The sequence below is a fragment of the Anomalospiza imberbis genome, chromosome 17 (assembly GCF_031753505.1).
Source record: "Anomalospiza imberbis isolate Cuckoo-Finch-1a 21T00152 chromosome 17, ASM3175350v1, whole genome shotgun sequence".
In the NCBI taxonomy this organism is placed as follows: Eukaryota; Metazoa; Chordata; class Aves; order Passeriformes; family Viduidae; genus Anomalospiza; species Anomalospiza imberbis.
The window spans coordinates 13105001-13122456 of record NC_089697.1 but is presented as its reverse complement, the minus strand read 5'-3'; the positions used below and the strand labels follow the sequence as shown (position 1 = coordinate 13122456).

Sequence of the window (17456 nt, the reverse complement as noted above, 5' to 3'; positions counted from 1 at the left end):
GTGAGGAGGGGGTGTCCCCGCGTGGGGAGGGGGTTTGGAGAAGGGGTGTCCCCGCGAGGGGAGGGGGTGTGAGGAGGGGGTGTCCCCGCGTGGGGAGGGTGTTTGGAGAGGGGGTGTCCCCGCGTGGGGAGGGGGTGTGAGGAGGGGATGTCCCCGCGTGGGGAGGGGGTTTGGAGAAGGGGTGTCCCCGCGTGGGGAGGGGGTGTGAGGAGGGGATGTCCCCGCGTGGGGAGGGGGTTTGGAGAAGGGGTGTCCCCGCGAGGGGAGGGGGTGTGAGGAGGGGGTGTCCCCGCGTGGGGAGGGTGTTTGGAGAGGGGGTGTCCCCGCGAGGGGAGGGGGTGTGAGGAGGGGGTGTCCCCGCGTGGGGAGGGGGTTTGGAGAAGGGGTGTCCCCGCGAGGGGAGGGGGTGTGAGGAGGGGGTGTCCCCGCGTGGGGAGCGGTGTCCCCGCGGGGGCCGGCGGGGTGGCGGCGGCGCTGGCGGCGGCGGGCGCGGTGCCGGCGCCCTGTCTCTTTAATGAACGGCTCTGCCGCCCGGCTGCGCGGAGTAAATTTCCTCCTGTCATCGGGTCGCGGAGGAGGAGTTTGTTAATGTTCAGTTTGCTCGGCGGATCGATGCTCGCTGGCATCGCCTCGCCCTGCCTGTGTGTGCGTGTGCGCGCGTGTGTGTGCGGTGCGCGCGTGTGTGTGCGTGTGCGCGCGTGTGCGCGCGTGTGCCCGCGCGCGGGGGGCGCGCCGTGTGCGCGCGTGTGTGTGCGGATCCCACATTTCCTCCCATCCCGAGCCTCCCTGTCCGCTCCCATATCACTCACTGCCTGGCATCTGACAGCACGGAACCTGCGGCGCTCCGCGCACACACACGCACGCACACACACACACACACACACCGCGCACACACGGGCACCGCTCCGCCATACGGCTCTGCGAGGAGGAGGAGGACAGGACAGGGAAGGGAGGAAGCAGCCAGCCCCACAGTCTCTCCAGAGCTGCCTTTTTAATATATACAGATCTATTTTGTTATTTATTTATTACCGTTCTCTGGCACTGTGGGCGCCTTTCATTTGCTCCTGAGCTTGGATGTTTGAATCAAAGCAAAGCAAGTGTTGCAACAGTTAAAAAAAAAAAAAAGCCAACCAAAAAAAAAAAAAAAAAAAAAAAAGAGAGAGAGAAAGAAAGAAACCTAGATTTCTAAAATAAAATAAAAACCAAACAGGTTCCTATCAGTGAAGTGGAAAGGAGGGGGGCAGGGGAGGCTTGAGGGGGGTGCTGGGGAAGCAGCTGAGAGGCAGAGGAACACGGCTCAGGAGCGTCTCAGGGCTCTCGGATCTGGGGACAGAAGTGAGATTGGAGAAAGTAGAGCGATGCCAAGGAGGAAACAGCAAGCACCCAAACGGGCTGCAGGTAAGGAGAAGCCATCCACTTACACAGCCTCTGTCTCTCCACTCCTTCCACTCCTACCCCCCATCTTTATTATTATTTAGGGTCACCCTTGCTTTTCCGGGCTGGATCTTTATTTATTTATCCCCCCTCCCCCTCCCTTTCCCTCCGTAAGTCTGTGGAGCCAGTTTCATTCCTTATTGCCAAGATTTTGCTCTGCCACGGGCTGTCCCTCGCCCTCCGCCGCTGCCCCCGGCTCGCAGCCGCCGCCGCCGCTCCCCGCTGCCGCTGCCCGGCCGAAACTTTTCCCCCCAACTTTCTTCCCCCGGCTCCCCTTCTCCCCCTGCCCCTTTCCCCTGCCCGAACCGAAAGCAGTCAGGCTTCCCTTCGCTTTTCGCTGTAGGATAGATTTTTTTTTTCCCCCTCCTTTCTGGTTTTCCCCCCTCCCGGTGCCTTTCGCTTTGGATCCGTGCGTTTCGCGAAGTGGGTCGGGGTGTTTAATCTTTTATTTCGCCGTATTTCTGGTGGCAGTTCTGGCCGGGTATGTGTGTGAGAGAGCGCTCTGTGTGCCTGAAATAGTACAGGGACTCTCTCTGCTGATGAACCCGGTGGGGAAGTTCAGCCTTTGATCATCAGTGGTGAAAATTACAACAGGAAATAAAATGAAACGTTCTGACTGTTAGAAGACAATCCACATTTTCAAATCAAATCCTTCTTTTGTTTCGTAGCCGAGTTTATATATTTGCACATGCCAAGTGGTTTTGCAATTTTTTTTTTTTTTTTTTATTTTTTTTTTACAGAAGAAAATAGTTTGCAACTTTGGAAGTGTTTTGTTTGTCATTATAGGGTGTTCTTTTTCTTTTGGGGGCCAAGAAAAAGAAACAGACGAGTGGGTCTGTATAGTAAATCTTTTCAAAGAGTTTTCTTTCAGGCTCCTTAATTGCTTTTTATTTTTTTTTTTAATAGTGTGGTGGGGTTTTGTTTCTGGGAAGCGCAATATGGAAGTTCATTTTTCTTCTGCCAGACCCACCCACTGAAAAATCAGCTTTCCAGTTGATTGCCAGCTTTGATTTGACATTTGATTGATCACCTGTCATCTTGCTGCCTTTGATCTATTCATTCTTGATATATATCAATAAATCACTCACCATGGTAACCCAAGTGCCAATGACGTAAGGCTTGCCCTCTAGATTCTCTTAGCCAGACATGCACAATTATTATCTTGTTTGGCTTTTAATGTAGGCGGGTTTTTTCCCTTCTTTTTTCCCTTTGTGTCCTTCCTTGGGTTAGTTCTTTAAAGAAAACTCATATTTGATGTCTTTACTTCAAAAATTTTCCCTCGCCCTTGTGAGTATTTTCTGGGTGTAGCAGAGCAAATGTGGGACAAAACGTATGGGCAAGTTTAGTGGCACACTTGGATAAACTTTGCGAAGTAGTGCTTAGGATGCACGCAGGGGGAAATGTCACCCCAGAGAAACTGGGACACGCAGAACTTTTATCAACTCCCAGCTTTGGCTGCATTTCCTTGGGTGCAGGACAACGGGCTGCAGGCAGGAGCTTTTGGGACGTGCCCAGTGAATGTACCTGTGCAGGCTGGGATTCCTGGCAGGCAAAGATCCCAGATTTATGGTGATCGCCATAAGTAACAGTTCCGCTAGAAATATACATATTTATATAGATATATATATAGATAAAAATAAATATATAAATATATATATATGCATTCGGGAGGCCTCTGCTGTCAGAGTCGCTATTATTATTTTCTTCACCAAGAGGTTTGATCTGAATAAGGCATTCACATTTTCAACTTGCAGGATAAATAAATAGCTGCTTTTTCATGGATGCTGATCGGCGCAGTGACAGTGCTAGAACTGCTCCTTTTTTCTCTCTGTCAGGAGCATGAGGCTTCATTTTTTTGGGTTTCAAAGTAGAATTTTCACTTGGAATGTGTGTAGTATCTTTTCGTGGCAGGGGCACGGTGTTCTTTTTTAGAAACAGAGGATATAGCAAGTAAATTTTTTCGAGCAAAGCCCGTGCTGTTGTTTCCCAGGATTTCCCTGCTGAGATACAGTAAGAGATGTTTTTATCCAGGATCCTACAGCATTTTTAAGATCTTAATGACAAGGGAGAAACTCGTATGACCACAATTAGATCTCTCCTTTCTCATTCTCATTATAAAACGTGCATTGCTCTTCAGTGGTGCATTTCTTTGATTAGATTTCTCCTCAGATCAATGTTGTTTCAGGTGAGCAAAATCCTGCAAAGGCAGTCCAGTTTCAGCCAGCAGAACTATTTGAAGTAGGTTTATACATTTGCAATAGTTCTCCTGCTTTGAAGTTGTATTTGTCTGTTTGTGGGGGGCAGGGGGGAGTTTCAAAGAGCAGACGTGCCTGTTGTATATAGTTCTTAAAACTGACTTTCATTTTCAGGGATAATACTGAGGTTCTGTTTTGTATGGTGAAAAATACCTCAAAGTGACAGGAGACAGACTGTGCAATAAGAAATGCATCTCTCATCAAGGCTGAGAGCAAAGCTCCTTAGTCCTTTTATTTGAAGGAGTTAATATATTATATATTACTTAATTTTCACTTTTGTTTATTTTTAGTTGTACAAGTTCAAAGGTATCAGTTGCACTGCATTTTGTCTTGATGGCAGCAGAGATATTGAAGAGAAGTTTGCAACTTTTAGTTTCTTCAGATAGTTCACCTCCAAGGGAAGAAAAATGATAAGCCTTATGATTCTGGACATGCCTGCTTTTGTCATTGCTTAAAATTAAATACTATGCACAACTGTAAATAATTACTGCCATGCACTGACTTTGAAAGCAGGTTTCGAGTTTGATTAATGAATAATGTAAAGGTTAGAGAGAACCAGCGAGTGAATCAGAAGTGAGGTCCTGCTGTTAGATGAAAATCTATCTAGAGAAATATACATGGCAATTTTGTCCTTTTCTATTATTAATTTTAAGCCTTGTATTCCTAAGAAATATATTCCAGAGCATTGTAATGAAACAAGGGAGGGTAATTGGATAAATGGGGCACTATTTATGTGTGATGATGGGGATTTCTGCTCTCCGATTACACTTTTAGAGCCACTTTATTTCACATCAACACCGAAACGATGTCAAACGCATTCTGATCTTTGCAGGGCCGAATCTTTTCTGAATCATCCTTGCTTTTTGAGAGCATCATTTCCCAGTCGATAGTTCTTGAGGCAGAGAGTTGCAGCTCTTTCCATCAGAGCCTGCTTTAGGATGGGACCTGTGTCTGCAACAAACAGCCCGCTCGTGTTGGGGCTTTCACCCCAAGGGATCACAAAGGACGGGGGCTGATTCTTCCCCGCTCAGGTGCAAATCAAACATCCCTTCCCTCGAAGCACCATTGAGTTCTGACTGCTCCTGGGAGCAAGAGGAGGCTCAGGCCCACAAAGTCCTTCATCCTTCAGCAAAATGCAGCCACGTCTGGGGCAAAAGTCTCGTAACGATTCCATAACAAATGGTAATATATTAACAGGAGGGTGGAAAAAGAGTGGAAGCAAAGCAGAATTGCTATTCAGATTTTATTCCTAGGGGTATGAAATAGCTTTCAAACACAATTTCACTGGATTAAACTCCTTTCCCCTGCAGCTTGTTTAAATGTGCATATTTTATTTTGTGATCATGAATTGGTAGTTTGCTTTTTTTAAAGCCTGCAAAGAGGAATCTGGACTTAACGCCCTTTGCGGGTGAAATTTTATATTTCTTCTTTTCTTTCTCTCTCAGCCCCTACAGACTAGCTAACAACCAAAGCTGGGGAGAAGTACAGCAGAAGCAGGTCTCAGGCACATTTATTCTGTTTATTGGAGCTGTAGAATAACACGGGTTTGTTTTTGGAAGAGTCCTCATAGAGCAGCAAGCAGAAGATGGTGAGCAGGGAGTTCTTTAAAGCTGCAGCTTGCACCTTAGTAGGAAAGGTTATTTAACCCAGAATTGCATTTAGAATGTGAAATTCTGCTTGTGCAGAGAGCAGAGTACATAACCAGCAAGGCTTGCTCCCTGTATTTCTGTGGCAAAAGGCAGCAAGGTATCTCTATAAATGTAACCAGGAGCACTGTGGCTATTCCAGGATTGTTTGTATGCTTTATAACACGGGCAATGGCAGCACATTCCAAGGAAGCAGTGCTGAATGAAACTGTAGAAATGGCAGCACTGTTTTGTTTCAACATCCTCCAGAAAAGCAACTGCACATCAAAACCACCTAAACAGTTCAAGCCTCAGAGCCCTTCACTTACAGTGCACATCACGATGCTGACAGATGACAAAAAGACCAAGGTGTTCACAAACAAGAGGAGCCTTTAAATCCTGGTTAATTAAATATATTCAAAAATAGGTACTTTTGCAACTAAAGAGGTACCAAAATTAGTCTCCATCTGTGTTAAATTCTGCAGTCGGCTCCTAAGCCCAAAGCTGCTCGGAAATTTTTTTTCCCGTGTCAGAACTCAGGCCTGAACGGGACAATTTGAAATCACATTCATTTTAGTGCCTATTTCCCTATTTCAATTCTCCTCTCATTTATCCAAGCCCAGTATCTCCCCACTATCTCAAGAGCAGGGCACACCCAGAGTTCAGCCCCTGTGACTGGGAAACAGAAGCCATTTCCATCAGCAAATGACACAATTTTACAGCACTTTTGAAAGCGTGTCCATTGTCAGAAATTCTAGTGCATAACTGCTCTCCCTCTTCCGTGCTTTCTGAGAAGCCCATTTTCTCCAAACCGGCAGGATTTTGGATATTTCCTCCCAGAGCTTTCTCCTCCTGGTTTTTGCTCTCATTTTCAGCACCCACCTGAAGGAGCTGTTTCCCCTAGCAGAGGTCCCTGGAGTCCCTCGGTAGCACAGGGCCAGGGTGAGCTTTTCTGCCGTCATTTCCCTTCCCATCCCGATGAGGACATCACTCCCAGAGAGCAACTCCAGACTCGCAGAGAAAAAAAAGCTGTCAGTTGCTGTGGCTGCAATTCCCAACTTAGCAGCAGCAGAGGGAATGGAACTGTACTCTATCAATTACAGTTGGAACCAGAGGCTAAACACTTATTGTGTTAAGCTATTGTGCAGATCTTAAGAGCTCAAATGCAAAAAAAATATCATGTCAGCTGGTGGAGGGGAGAATAAAGCCCGGTTCTTCCACTGGATGACGTATTATTAGCAAAGGCAAAGTAAAATTATTCAAATTCTGTTTAATGCTTCTCGGGTTGAGATGTGTGCGCGACATTCTGCCTTAAAAAGGTGGGATCCTACAGACTTTGCTGCTAGAATAAGCCGTTGTTTTTCCCTCTTCTCTGCAAAATGAAAATATTTGTGAAGTTTTACCTCCAAAGCATGCTCACGCAAGCAGAGAGACATTTTCATTTGTCTCCCAATCTGATACAGGAGCCAAGTGGAACCACATTATACTCTGAGCTGAAATCTTTCATTTCATTCATGCAAGAGCAGGGATTTTTCATTACCTATTTAATTACAATCATTTACATGAGAGTGGGCACAGTTCAGCAGCTCATACTCAGTGTGACTGGCCTGTGGAAGGACTGTCTGTGTAAGACTGGGCCGTTCTGTGCTTGCCACACCGTTCAGCTACAAAATTCAATATATATGTTCCTGGAGAAGCATTCTGCCTCTAAAGAGGGACCAGATTCTTCCATTAAGCTTTAAATCCAGGGACAGTTCTGCTTGGAACTTCTGTTCCTAATGCTTGCAAGCTATTCTTTCCTGAAGGCCGGATGACTGAGATATTCTGCTTGCTCGGCCAGCTTCCCTCCCTGTCACATTTCCATGCTCTGTGTTAATTACTGAGCACTGGTTCTGGGTACCAGGAGGTGAGATGGGCTTTTGAAAAAACCTTTTTTAAGGCATGTTGTGCACAGGGGTGGCAGCTCTGGAGAAAATGCCTGAGAATGGGTTGCAAATCCAAAGCCTGAAAGTTCCATGTGCTTTCAGGGGCTAAAAGCAGTTATTTCTCATTAAGGTGGCTTCTCACTTGAGGCTGTTGGCACAGAGTAATTTTTATCCTGTTATAATAACGGCTTCTGCAATTCTGAAATACCTTGACAGCAAACCGTGTATTTTTTAAGGTTTCAAGGAGAAAAGCATCACAGAAGCACAGTGTTTCCCATTAGATTTACACATCCCTCTTCAACTGTTGCTGGCTTTTCATCCATTACCTTCTGAGCTTTCTCAGGCAAAAAAAAAAAAGAAGTGGAAAAACTGGTCTTCTGATCTAATTGTTGCATTAAGTGTTTCATTTAGAAAAATGAAGAGAATCTTTGTTTCCCTAAAAGAAATGTTTTCCCCCTTTGCCCTAGGAAAAAGAAAGGCACAACAATAGCTTCAAAATGACAGGATCTGATTGTGAAAAATACAGAGTTTCTAACGTGCAGCGCCTGATGGTCCCAAGTATTGGTAAAATTCCACAGTTAAATAGAACAAACAGTCCTAAATGTCTGAGAAACTGATCCTTTTCAGGCATGCACACATCCATACCTGCAAGGAGGGGAGAAAAGTGCCTGTCTGGGAGAGGGATGCACCTGGAGAGCTCGGTTGTTCAGAGCAGTTGTGGTTATTGCACCAATCTTTGCCCAAATGTTGGAACTGTGCTGTTAGGAGTGGTGTCCCCTGAAAGTCCTTTGTTAGGGTTTATTTTCTTCAAGCCTCCAGCTCCTGGAGTCTGATGATGATTATGCAAGTGTCCAATATGCATATTAAAAGGAATTTTATTTCAAACTGCTCGCTCTGGAGAGGAACTCGAAAATAAGCAGGCTGGAAGTTCTTATGCAGAAGAAAAATGCCTTGATTTTCAAAGTGACTGTTTTTAACTTCCCATCATTTTCAGCCAGTCTCATGATTTTTGAGGTTGTGCTTTGTGCTTTTTGCATAAACAAGGTTGGCAGTATTGCTTTTGCCTGATTCTGGTGATGAACTGGTGTGTGTGTGTCTGGGTGTGTAATTATAGACATACACACACATAATATCAGTAAACAAAATACTGAACATAATGATGGAGTGGAGCTGTGTGAATTGGAGCTCTGGCTTTGTATTGCCATAAACAAAGCAGTTCTGAGAGCTCAGACCATCGGTTCTTGAGGAGTGACTTTCAATTGAAGTTTCCTGGAGATTGCTTTTAGTGGCAATTAAATGTAGAAAGTTAATAGGCAACAACTGCTCTTTATAGGATAAATACTACCAGGAATGCACAGCCTACCTTTTTTCCCAGATATAATCAGGCTGAACTTTATTGAAAAAAAATTTACAACCAGCAACATTAATGCTGTATTTTTATTGTATTAATGCAAATGAGATGCTGACTTCGTTCTTTCATCTCCATGGCTTGTATCTATTAGAGCTGTATCTTATTCCTTTCTGTGTCTTTTTCTCCCTGTGTTCTGTAAACTGCTTTCCTCTAATGATACTGAGGCTCATTAAAGTTACTCCCAATGCTAAAGAGACTCTGGGAAACATCCTGAGCTCTGGCTGGCTGTGGAAAAGCACAACTACCGAGTATGTGGGGAAAACGAATCCAGATCAAGCCTTGCATTCCCCTTTTGGGAAACCTTTAAAATTGATGGGTCAAACAGGAAGAAAAAGCTCACAGGAAGGACTGTGTGCTGCAAAGAACAGGTCATTTTCAGCTCACAGCCCTACCTGACAAAGATAAAAAGCAATAAAGTTTTAAGGAGCTTGCTGGCTCTTCCTGCATCTGTCTCAAAAGTCTCATTTAATTGAAAAGCCTGTTGTGCTTGTTTTTATGCATGTAAAACAGAAAAGGGGCAATTTTGCACAGGGCCTGATATTCCAGCACAATATAATTGGAACTCTTCCTGCCTGCTTTTTAAGTCTCTCTGTTCATATAAAATTAAGACCCACTTATCTTAAATTGTAGTAAATCTCATCCAATATTGCTTTCATAACTTAAAAAAGGCTGTTACATATTCCCAAAGCAACTCTGCTGAAGTGATATTGGGTCTGTTTATGTGGAATCGGTGCAGAATTTCTATTGAAAAAAGGAGCAGCTTACAGTTCTTGTTTTTAATGCAAATAATTAAATTCTCTAGAATACCTTGATATTTCTTTTTCCTAGTGAAACTCTGCTTAGAGGAGATTGGAATGAAAATATGCACATTGGTGCTGTTTGGTGTGTCCAGACAACAACCTTATTTCTATCACTCACCCTGCACTTGGACAGAAGTAATTTCTATTTTTCATAGAGAGATTTTACTCTGAATTTTCCATGTATAAATTTTTGTGTGTGTGAATTGCACGGCGAATCACCAGCACGATTTATAAGGTCTGCAATTTTCTTTGTACGTATAGGAAGAACTCATTTGCTTCCCGCAGGGTGAGTGGACTTCACAGGAAAGCGCTGGGTCTTTTATGATTTTATGTTTTGTATCGAAGAAACATAACCGTGTGCCTGCTGCTGTATTGGTCTACCAAAATTATTTTTTTATGTGTTTTTCAGCCGTGTCATGACATACATAAAAGCACAGTACAAGTAGCATTAAATTAACACGTGAAAGGAGAAAGAAGCAAAGTAGTTATATTGATCATCTGTAGCACTAAATGCTAAAAAAATTAAAAGCTTTCCAGTGCTTTTGATTAGCTGCGTGGTTCCTGCTCGTATTTGTGTCCTTTGTTAGGCAGTGGAGCAATATTTCTTCACACTTAGCACCTTTTGTCCATGAATTTCTTGCTGATACTCCTCAGAATAACCCCAGAGATGTGGAATATTTTCCCTTGGTTGTACAGAAAGGCGAATTGAACCCAGGAGGTTTTACCTGATTTGCTCAAGGTCAAACAGCATTTGCTCCCAATTCCCTGCTCGAGGTACTAGATCACGTTTCTATCATCAGAGCATTTCCAGGAGGGAAGTCTGGGCTGGAAGCTCAAGGCATCCCCTGGCCTGTGCTGGGGGAGAAGAGGGAACAGCCCAGCTGGGACCCTAGGGAAGGTGGAAATGCAGTTTCATCTCTCCCATGCAATTCCCTGTGGTGGTGGAAGAAGCACTTTGCTCATGGCCAGGAGCTTCCAAAAATGGGAGGGCTCATGGTTTGAGAAAGCAGAGCTCTGCTACTTCAACCAAGCCAAGGGCACTTGACTAAGCAAGAGTTTTAGACAGAATAATCAAGTTTCTTACATTCTGCTTTTTGGTCAGTGGTAAGTTTCAGGACCAGAGAATTTGGTTCCTGTTACTTTTCTTCCCATAAACTGTTCTGCATTTCTTTGGCAGAGCTGGATGTGACTGTCTATAAAGCACTGCCCTGAGAAATATGTAAAACCTGGTGTAATTGCAGCTGAACAGGCCATGCACATTTTCCTTCACCCAGGCTGCCAGAGGAGGTTGGAATTCTCTGGTGATAGAGTTTGAGGCTCAGCTTGCAGTCCTAGGGGGTCTAAATCCTTACATGGGCAGCTAAAGAGAGACCTGAATTTTCAAGAGCCTTTAGCACCAAATTCCCATGGACCTCCCTCAGTTCCCTCTCTTGTGTAAACTGGAATGGGCCTCGATCAAGGGCACTTTTATGTTGTTTGCCTAGACTAGAGATGTATGTATTGCCTATAGAAGAAATATGGTGCAGGTAATAGCCTCTGGATTCATTAAGGGTTGTTTATGTTTATTTTCACACCATATTACCTCTCAGCAATGGTCGTTTCAGCCATTATATTGACAGGAACTCCAAATAAATCTTAGGTAATACAGGGCTGATCTGCCTTACCTGGGAGACCACCTGCTACCCTCTCGAGCAGAGGTGCTGAATCACCAGGTAGGGCTTTCTTCTCCAGAGCTGGGGACTTGGGAGGCTCTCCCATGGCTCCTTTTCATGTGGAAATTAATACTTGCCTCTGTTTCTGAATAGTGGGTTATTAGAGTTCATATGCAAATTCCCAGGATGGGAATTTGTCTCTCGTTGATAATTGATATAATAATATATATTTTTAGTGGTCCAAAGTCCTTGAGCTTCAGCCTTGTATATGTAATTTATGTTTATTTCTTACTGTTATTAACTGTAATTTAGTTGTTGGCGCCTTTCATTGCCTTAGATTGAAGGGAGTGTCTCTCCCCATTGCCCCTCCATAAACAATGCCCTCTCAGGGTTCCTTCTCCTGTATCCTTGCCCAGACATTTCCGAGCCTGTCAAATACTGTCATTTTATTCCTTACAGATCATTCACAGTACGTCTCCTGTTGCACACACAAATAAGGAACAAATGCAATCAGGATGCATCATCGTTTAGCATAACAAATAAAAGCCGATCTGTGCAGATTTGCCTTAAAGTGTCTCTTAATGTGTATTGTCAAAATGTCTGAAGATGTCTCTAACTCCTAAGAGTTTAATTGTTTGTGACAATTAAACTAATATTCTGAGCAGGAAAAAAATATTAAGGGATTAAATATTTTCTCCTGTCAAAAGCTAACAAAACATCACCTGGCAGGGCAAACTTTTTAAATTTCGTGTTTCAAGCAGACCTTAGAAAGGAAAAAAACACCAGAACAAATTTACAGGGCCTGGATTTGGTATGGAATTTGAGGAAACTGTATTTTTAAAACTAGACCAAAATTTAAAGACACATCATTAAAGTATATATCAGTGATGAGCAGCTGAATACTTGATGATTAAAAAGAGTTTCTATCAATTTTTAAGTCAGTGCTGAAATTTATGGCTGAGGGCTGCTCTGACTGAGCCAGGGACTCAGACCTGGGATTTTCAGCCTCACCTGGTTATTGTTTTACTCGTGCATGAGAAAAAACCAGCTCAAATATGACAGCACAAGTCATCAGCCTTTCTGTGGTTGGAATTACAGATCTGTTTTTTTGTTTTGTTTTTTGTCTGATGAGCTCTTTCTCCATCTGGGTTGTTCAGACTGTAGAGACAAGGTGCAGTGGATGGTGCAGGACGAGTAGCCAAGACTGGTGCCCAGAGCTCAGCATCTTCACTTGCCTGGCAGGCCTTGAATGTGGTAAAAGTTCAGATGTGTGATAATAAAAAGGGGGATAAAATAGGGAAAATCTTGAAAAGAACAGAAAACCAGCATAGTCCTTGAGAGCAGTGTTGTGTGGATGTGGGAGCACTGGATAGCCCAGGGCACGGCAGCAATAATTTCTGTATTATGGGCTCAGGAGTTCTTATAGTCCAGATTGTTTGGGGTTTCCTGTTGAGAAGTTTGATTTCTACTGGTTCTAATGTTTCCAGTTCTGAGCTGCTCAAAGCAACCATTTCCATCATTAAAATCTGTGTTTTCTTTCTTAAAACGTTCTTCCTGTAATGTAGGGTAGGATGCTATTTGGCAAAAAATTAGAAGACGTTCATCAGGGTTTATTTCAAAGCTGTGGGACCCCTGAGCTTTCTGGCAGTGACGTGAACATTTTTCAGAGATATCTTCTGCTTTCCCTGAGAAAATCCACCCAAATTTGTCTGACTTATAAAGCCTAAAAGTTGCTGTTGCCAAAGAATTTTTAGAAGGTGACACAGCATTCTCCAACGTGCCATCCCCACCACACATGCTCTGTTCTTGGTTTCTCTTTTTCAATTACATTCCCTTAAAAACCGGTTGAGCTGGGGATAAGTAGGACAGTGGCTGCAGGGGCAGCCATGGATCCGAGCAGAAGGAGAATGAAGAAAAGGTTTTGTTTGTATTTTGCTGGAGCCCAGGCCTGGAGGGAGGGAGCAGAGAGATTTAGGGGGCAGAACATGGACAAGCAGGGGTAGAGAGCATTAAATTATCAAATATCCACAGAAAACGGGGCTAAACTCGTGTGCATGAATTTATTGCCTGGTCAGTGTAGAGCACCACAGTGACCGTGGGCTCGTGCCGGGACTACGTCCGGCAGCTCCTGCGCGGGTCAGGCCTGGATGGGAACCAGTGTGGCTCCACATGTTTGACTCCCCGCTGGCTTTCCCAATGCCTGTACTCATCCACACCACACAGACAGAGGGGATGTGTGCGGGAAATGCATGCGGAACAAACCCTGACGGGCCGTGCCGGGCTGGCAGCGCCAGGCCTGAGGGGCCGCCATGGCCTGGTAGGCCTGGCGCGCGTGGGGCGGGACCTTCTTCTGTGGTGAAAAAGTCAAAAAATCCCCTTAAAATTGGCCAGAGCTGTGCCCCCATGTCAGCTGAATGGCAGAGGTGAGATCCCATCCACGGGCACGGCGCAGGCAGCTCAGGAAAAGTGCAGAAGCCAACGGAAAGGAGGAAAATCCCGATTCCTGGTGCCGGAACCAGGAGAAGATGATGCCAGGCAGGCGCAGGGCTGCCCTTGGATGGCAGAGCCAACAGGAGAGTGGAAGAGCTCAGGCAGCACATGGACAGGTTGGTGAACTCATAGAGAATGTGTGGCAATGGTATATGTGATATATTTGGTGTGTTTGGGAGGCGTCGGCGTGTGGGACCCCCCTGCCGGTCCGCGGCGGCGCCAGGCCTGGCATGGCCGGGGTGGGTCAGGCTGAACAGAGTGTGGGCACTCAGGGCAGTGAAGCAGCTGTGGTACAAAAGCAGCTCGGAGACAACACAAAGAGTCCTGCCAGGAGTTTCAACCACAGATGTCTGTGGAGGTAAAAGGTTTGTTAGTCTGAGAGCTCCTCATCTCTTGCCCCAGCGTGCCCATGGTGGAGGGCTGGTCTCTGGGTCACTGTGTGGGTACCTGCCCTGGGCCCCTGGGGCTCTCACTTTGGTTTTACTCAGAGACAGGGGGTTATTTTATTTTCTTTTCTTTTATTTCATTTTGTTTGCTGCCCCATGGGAGTTTTTTCCTATAAATCTGATCTTTCGATCTGAAAGTCAGCGACAAAACTCAAATCAGGCTCAGCAGAGCAGGTTGCCTTCAGGTTATTGTACTGGTTTGTGTCACCTCCAGCATTTTTGTGTTAAATAATTAAAATCCTGAGAATGGTAATCTAGAAAACAGTCATCTCTGCATTACTCTTTTGCTGTTTTGGTGAACTTACTAAAGATTTTACAAACTTGTGATTTGGGTTAAACAAATGTAAATCATGTGGAGAAAGAGTTGCAGGAAGGCAGAGGAATGTTACGATGCCGTCAACATCTGGGTTTCTATTTGTTTGGATTAGGGACATTTTACCTTAATCATTCCCAAACATGTCTGCTAAAATCCCTTCTTTCATTTTTTATCACCTATGAGGTACAGCCAGGCAGAGTTTCAATTTGTGTGTGTGTGTGTTAGGGTAAAAGTGCTGAAATTTGTTGTTGCTGTGAGTATACGAACAGTCTCATTTTTATATTAGTCCTCCCTCTTTATAATTGTTTGGAAACGTTTTGATTCAGTTAAAATGCACTATTTCCAATATACAAAGTATGAGCAGGGGATCAAGGGAGCAATTACAAGTTTCTCCAAGGAAATAAGCATCTCTTAGCCATCATCCTGCAACTGGGAAAGTTCTAATACATGACATCTCTGTAATGTAACCTAATAATATTTTTTTTTTAAACAGTGATGTAATGGGGAGAGTGACCTGGACTTTGTAAAAGTTCCTCTACTTACTTCAGATTCCCAAGGGCAATGTAACATTCTAGACAGTGTTTTATATGCCCTGATTAAAATGTAACATATTTTTGCATTTCCTGTGCAGTGACCTGTTAGTGCTCATAGACAGAACACTTAAAGAACAGTTACAAGGAGACATTTCCAAATGTGCCTAATATGGGCGAGTTTTTATAACATTCTTATTTCATTTGAAATTGCAGCTACAGCAGGAACCATTCAGACGGCACATTGATTTAACTTTTTAATCCACTGTTTTGCTACGTCAAGTAAAATAAATGTTTGTTTTTAGCTCCCTTTTTTTGCATTGCTAAAACTCGTAACTACTTGCTTTAAGCTTGGGATTCTAAAGGGAGCTACATTATCTGAGATTTAAAGCTTGCTTTTTGTAGCTGCTTTCTCACAACTCCCCCAAGAAAAAAAAATACAAAAGTACAAGTTTAGCAAAAAGGGCTTTTATATCTCTATCAATTATAGAAACACCAGCTGCAGTAGATTGCAAGTGTGTTTGGCTGATTGTGATGTTGTGTGGGGAAAACTGTCACAAGGAGCTGGATGCTGTTCTCCGCGGCAGCTCTGGGATGTGGCTCAGCTCGGCTCCCCGGGCTCCCGGCGCTGCTGGCAGGAGAGGCAGCCTGCCCGGGCACTGCCAGGCTGCCACAGCCAGCTCTGGATGGAGCACAGGTCCTGGAGAAAGGATGGAATGTGGGCACAAGTGTGAACCGTGTGTCACTGCGTGCATGTGCTGCTCTGGGGGCTGGGGCAGAGCCACACAGAGACAGACCTGGGCCAGCAGCCTCTGGGGACAGCCGCTCCACTCTGTGTTCTTTTCTATTTTTTACATCCAAGATATTTACTTTTGCTCTCTTGAAGAAGAAAGTGGGGGGAAAGGCAGTACAGAACAAAAATTGTTTGACCAGCCCATAAAGGTAAAGCAGCTGGAAGTCGTGGATAAAAGAATTACGGTATCAAGACAGCAATGCAAGATGGGCAGTTTAGGATATTTGGTGCTGTTGAGCTCAGGTAAAAATTAATGTCTCAACGTGTGTGTAGGTCATTATCACTGCACTAAAACCTGGCTACAAGGGTGGCAGCCCAAGGGCTCTCAGTTGCTTGTGCCTTGGTTACTATGTCATTTATCTTACTGTGCTTTGGGTCACTCTGGGAGGACGTGGTTGGGCCCTGGTTTATTTTAACAAAGAGAATCTGACATAGGAAAGTTCCATGTATACTTTACAGTGAAAATGCAATTTTCTATTTTCATTTAATCCCAGGAATGTTGGCATTTTCCAGGCTGTCAAACAAATGAGTGCACTGGAAGACAGTTAGATGTGTCTGTCTAGTTCATCTATCTAATCTACCTCATTTCTAATGTGCCCATCACCATGGTGTCTGGGCAGAAAGTATCTGCCTTGCTTTTGCTTTTCATCTTTATTGGCTGTGGTAACCTAATTGAGTCCTAAGAGCTTTTGGATTCATCTGCAAAAATAATAACAAAAACATTATCAGAATAATGATTCATATTTGTACTCTTACTCAGAATTTCCCTTTCTCTTCTGAGTGTATGTGGTTAGTGGATTACTGTTGTTTTATCTAGAAGAGGTTATGCTTTAGAGGTGTATTAAATTGGAATTTTACTTGAGTCAGCAGTGAGTCAAAACTTCATTTGGCTACTAAAGTGAATTCACTCATGTCTTCTAACTTCCTTCTGCTTTTCTCTGCAGAAGTTGACTTTGTTTACTCATCCGCACAGTTTAGCATCTGCATCTGTTCTCTGACCCCTTGTCATATAAGCCATAGGTAAAGGTAGTAAAAAGCAATAGAAATCGTGGCTTCAAAAATGTTATCTTCCTTTGGAAGCCCTGGTTTCTGTTACATTTAACTACTTCTCTCTGTGCCAATTAGCTAAAAAAGGCATGGTAAGACTGAAGTGAGTGGTTTCCCAGGAGCAGAGGCCTTGCTGAGGGGAGATAAAGCGCTGCTGCCGATTTGCTGGGTGCGTGCACGTGGGTACCACGAGCTGCCTGTGCACGTGGGGAGAAGGTGCTGCAAGGGCACGGTGTGCCAGCCCTGCAGTCACCATGTGTCACTCACTGTCACACTTTCCTTTAGAAACATGGCTGCAGGGGCATCAGCATGGCTGTGCCACCTTCTGCTTTTAAAAATGGGTCCCAGGGAGTGATTCAGGCCACAGCAGTCAAGAAACCGGCGCTGGAGAGGCTGAATAACCAGCGTGGTGCTCACTGAGGGAAGGAGTTCACTGAAAATGCTGCAAACTCTCAGCTCTAATTGAATTTGATCTCAGCTGTACAGTTACATACAGCCCCTTTTCTACTCCTCTCCTACTTCTGTGGAAAGTGTCTTTATAAAGCTGCCCCTCAAAGATAATTTCATTGAGAGCCAGACGTTTCATACGTGACAGTGATTTCTAATCCCATCTGGACTGGCAGATCGCAGATTCCCAGCCTGTGGCCTCAGCCTGTAACATGAGTTCACACAAACACAGTAAAACCATTGCTCTGGCACTTCAGTTTGTCCTGGAGTGATTGAGTAAGAGAT

The 17456-nt window shown here is 44.4% G+C and overlaps 1 protein-coding gene and 1 long non-coding RNA gene across 7 annotated transcripts in view; both read left to right on the top strand.

Annotated features, from left to right (window-relative positions):
* The first annotated feature begins 624 nt into the window (after window positions 1-624).
* Window positions 625-17456, top strand: part of TSHZ2 (teashirt zinc finger homeobox 2) — a 208440-nt gene continuing 191608 nt past the window's right edge. For 5 of the 6 annotated variants that reach the window (XR_011004826.1, XM_068208063.1, XM_068208059.1 and 2 more), the window contains exon 1: window positions 13389-13708. Coding sequence is in view for 5 of the 6 variants with exons in the window: in XM_068208063.1 (XP_068064164.1) it covers window positions 13660-13708 (49 nt within the window). In the remaining variant the exon portion in view is untranslated. Of the gene's footprint in view, window positions 1399-13388; window positions 13709-17456 lie in introns of those variants that run through there. The other variant, XM_068208062.1, reaches the window with a different exon arrangement.
* LOC137484316 (uncharacterized) lies at window positions 4753-11961 on the top strand. The gene is made up of 3 exons (XR_011004827.1): window positions 4753-4871; window positions 11090-11162; window positions 11562-11961. It is a non-coding gene; the product is annotated as an uncharacterized lncRNA (long non-coding RNA).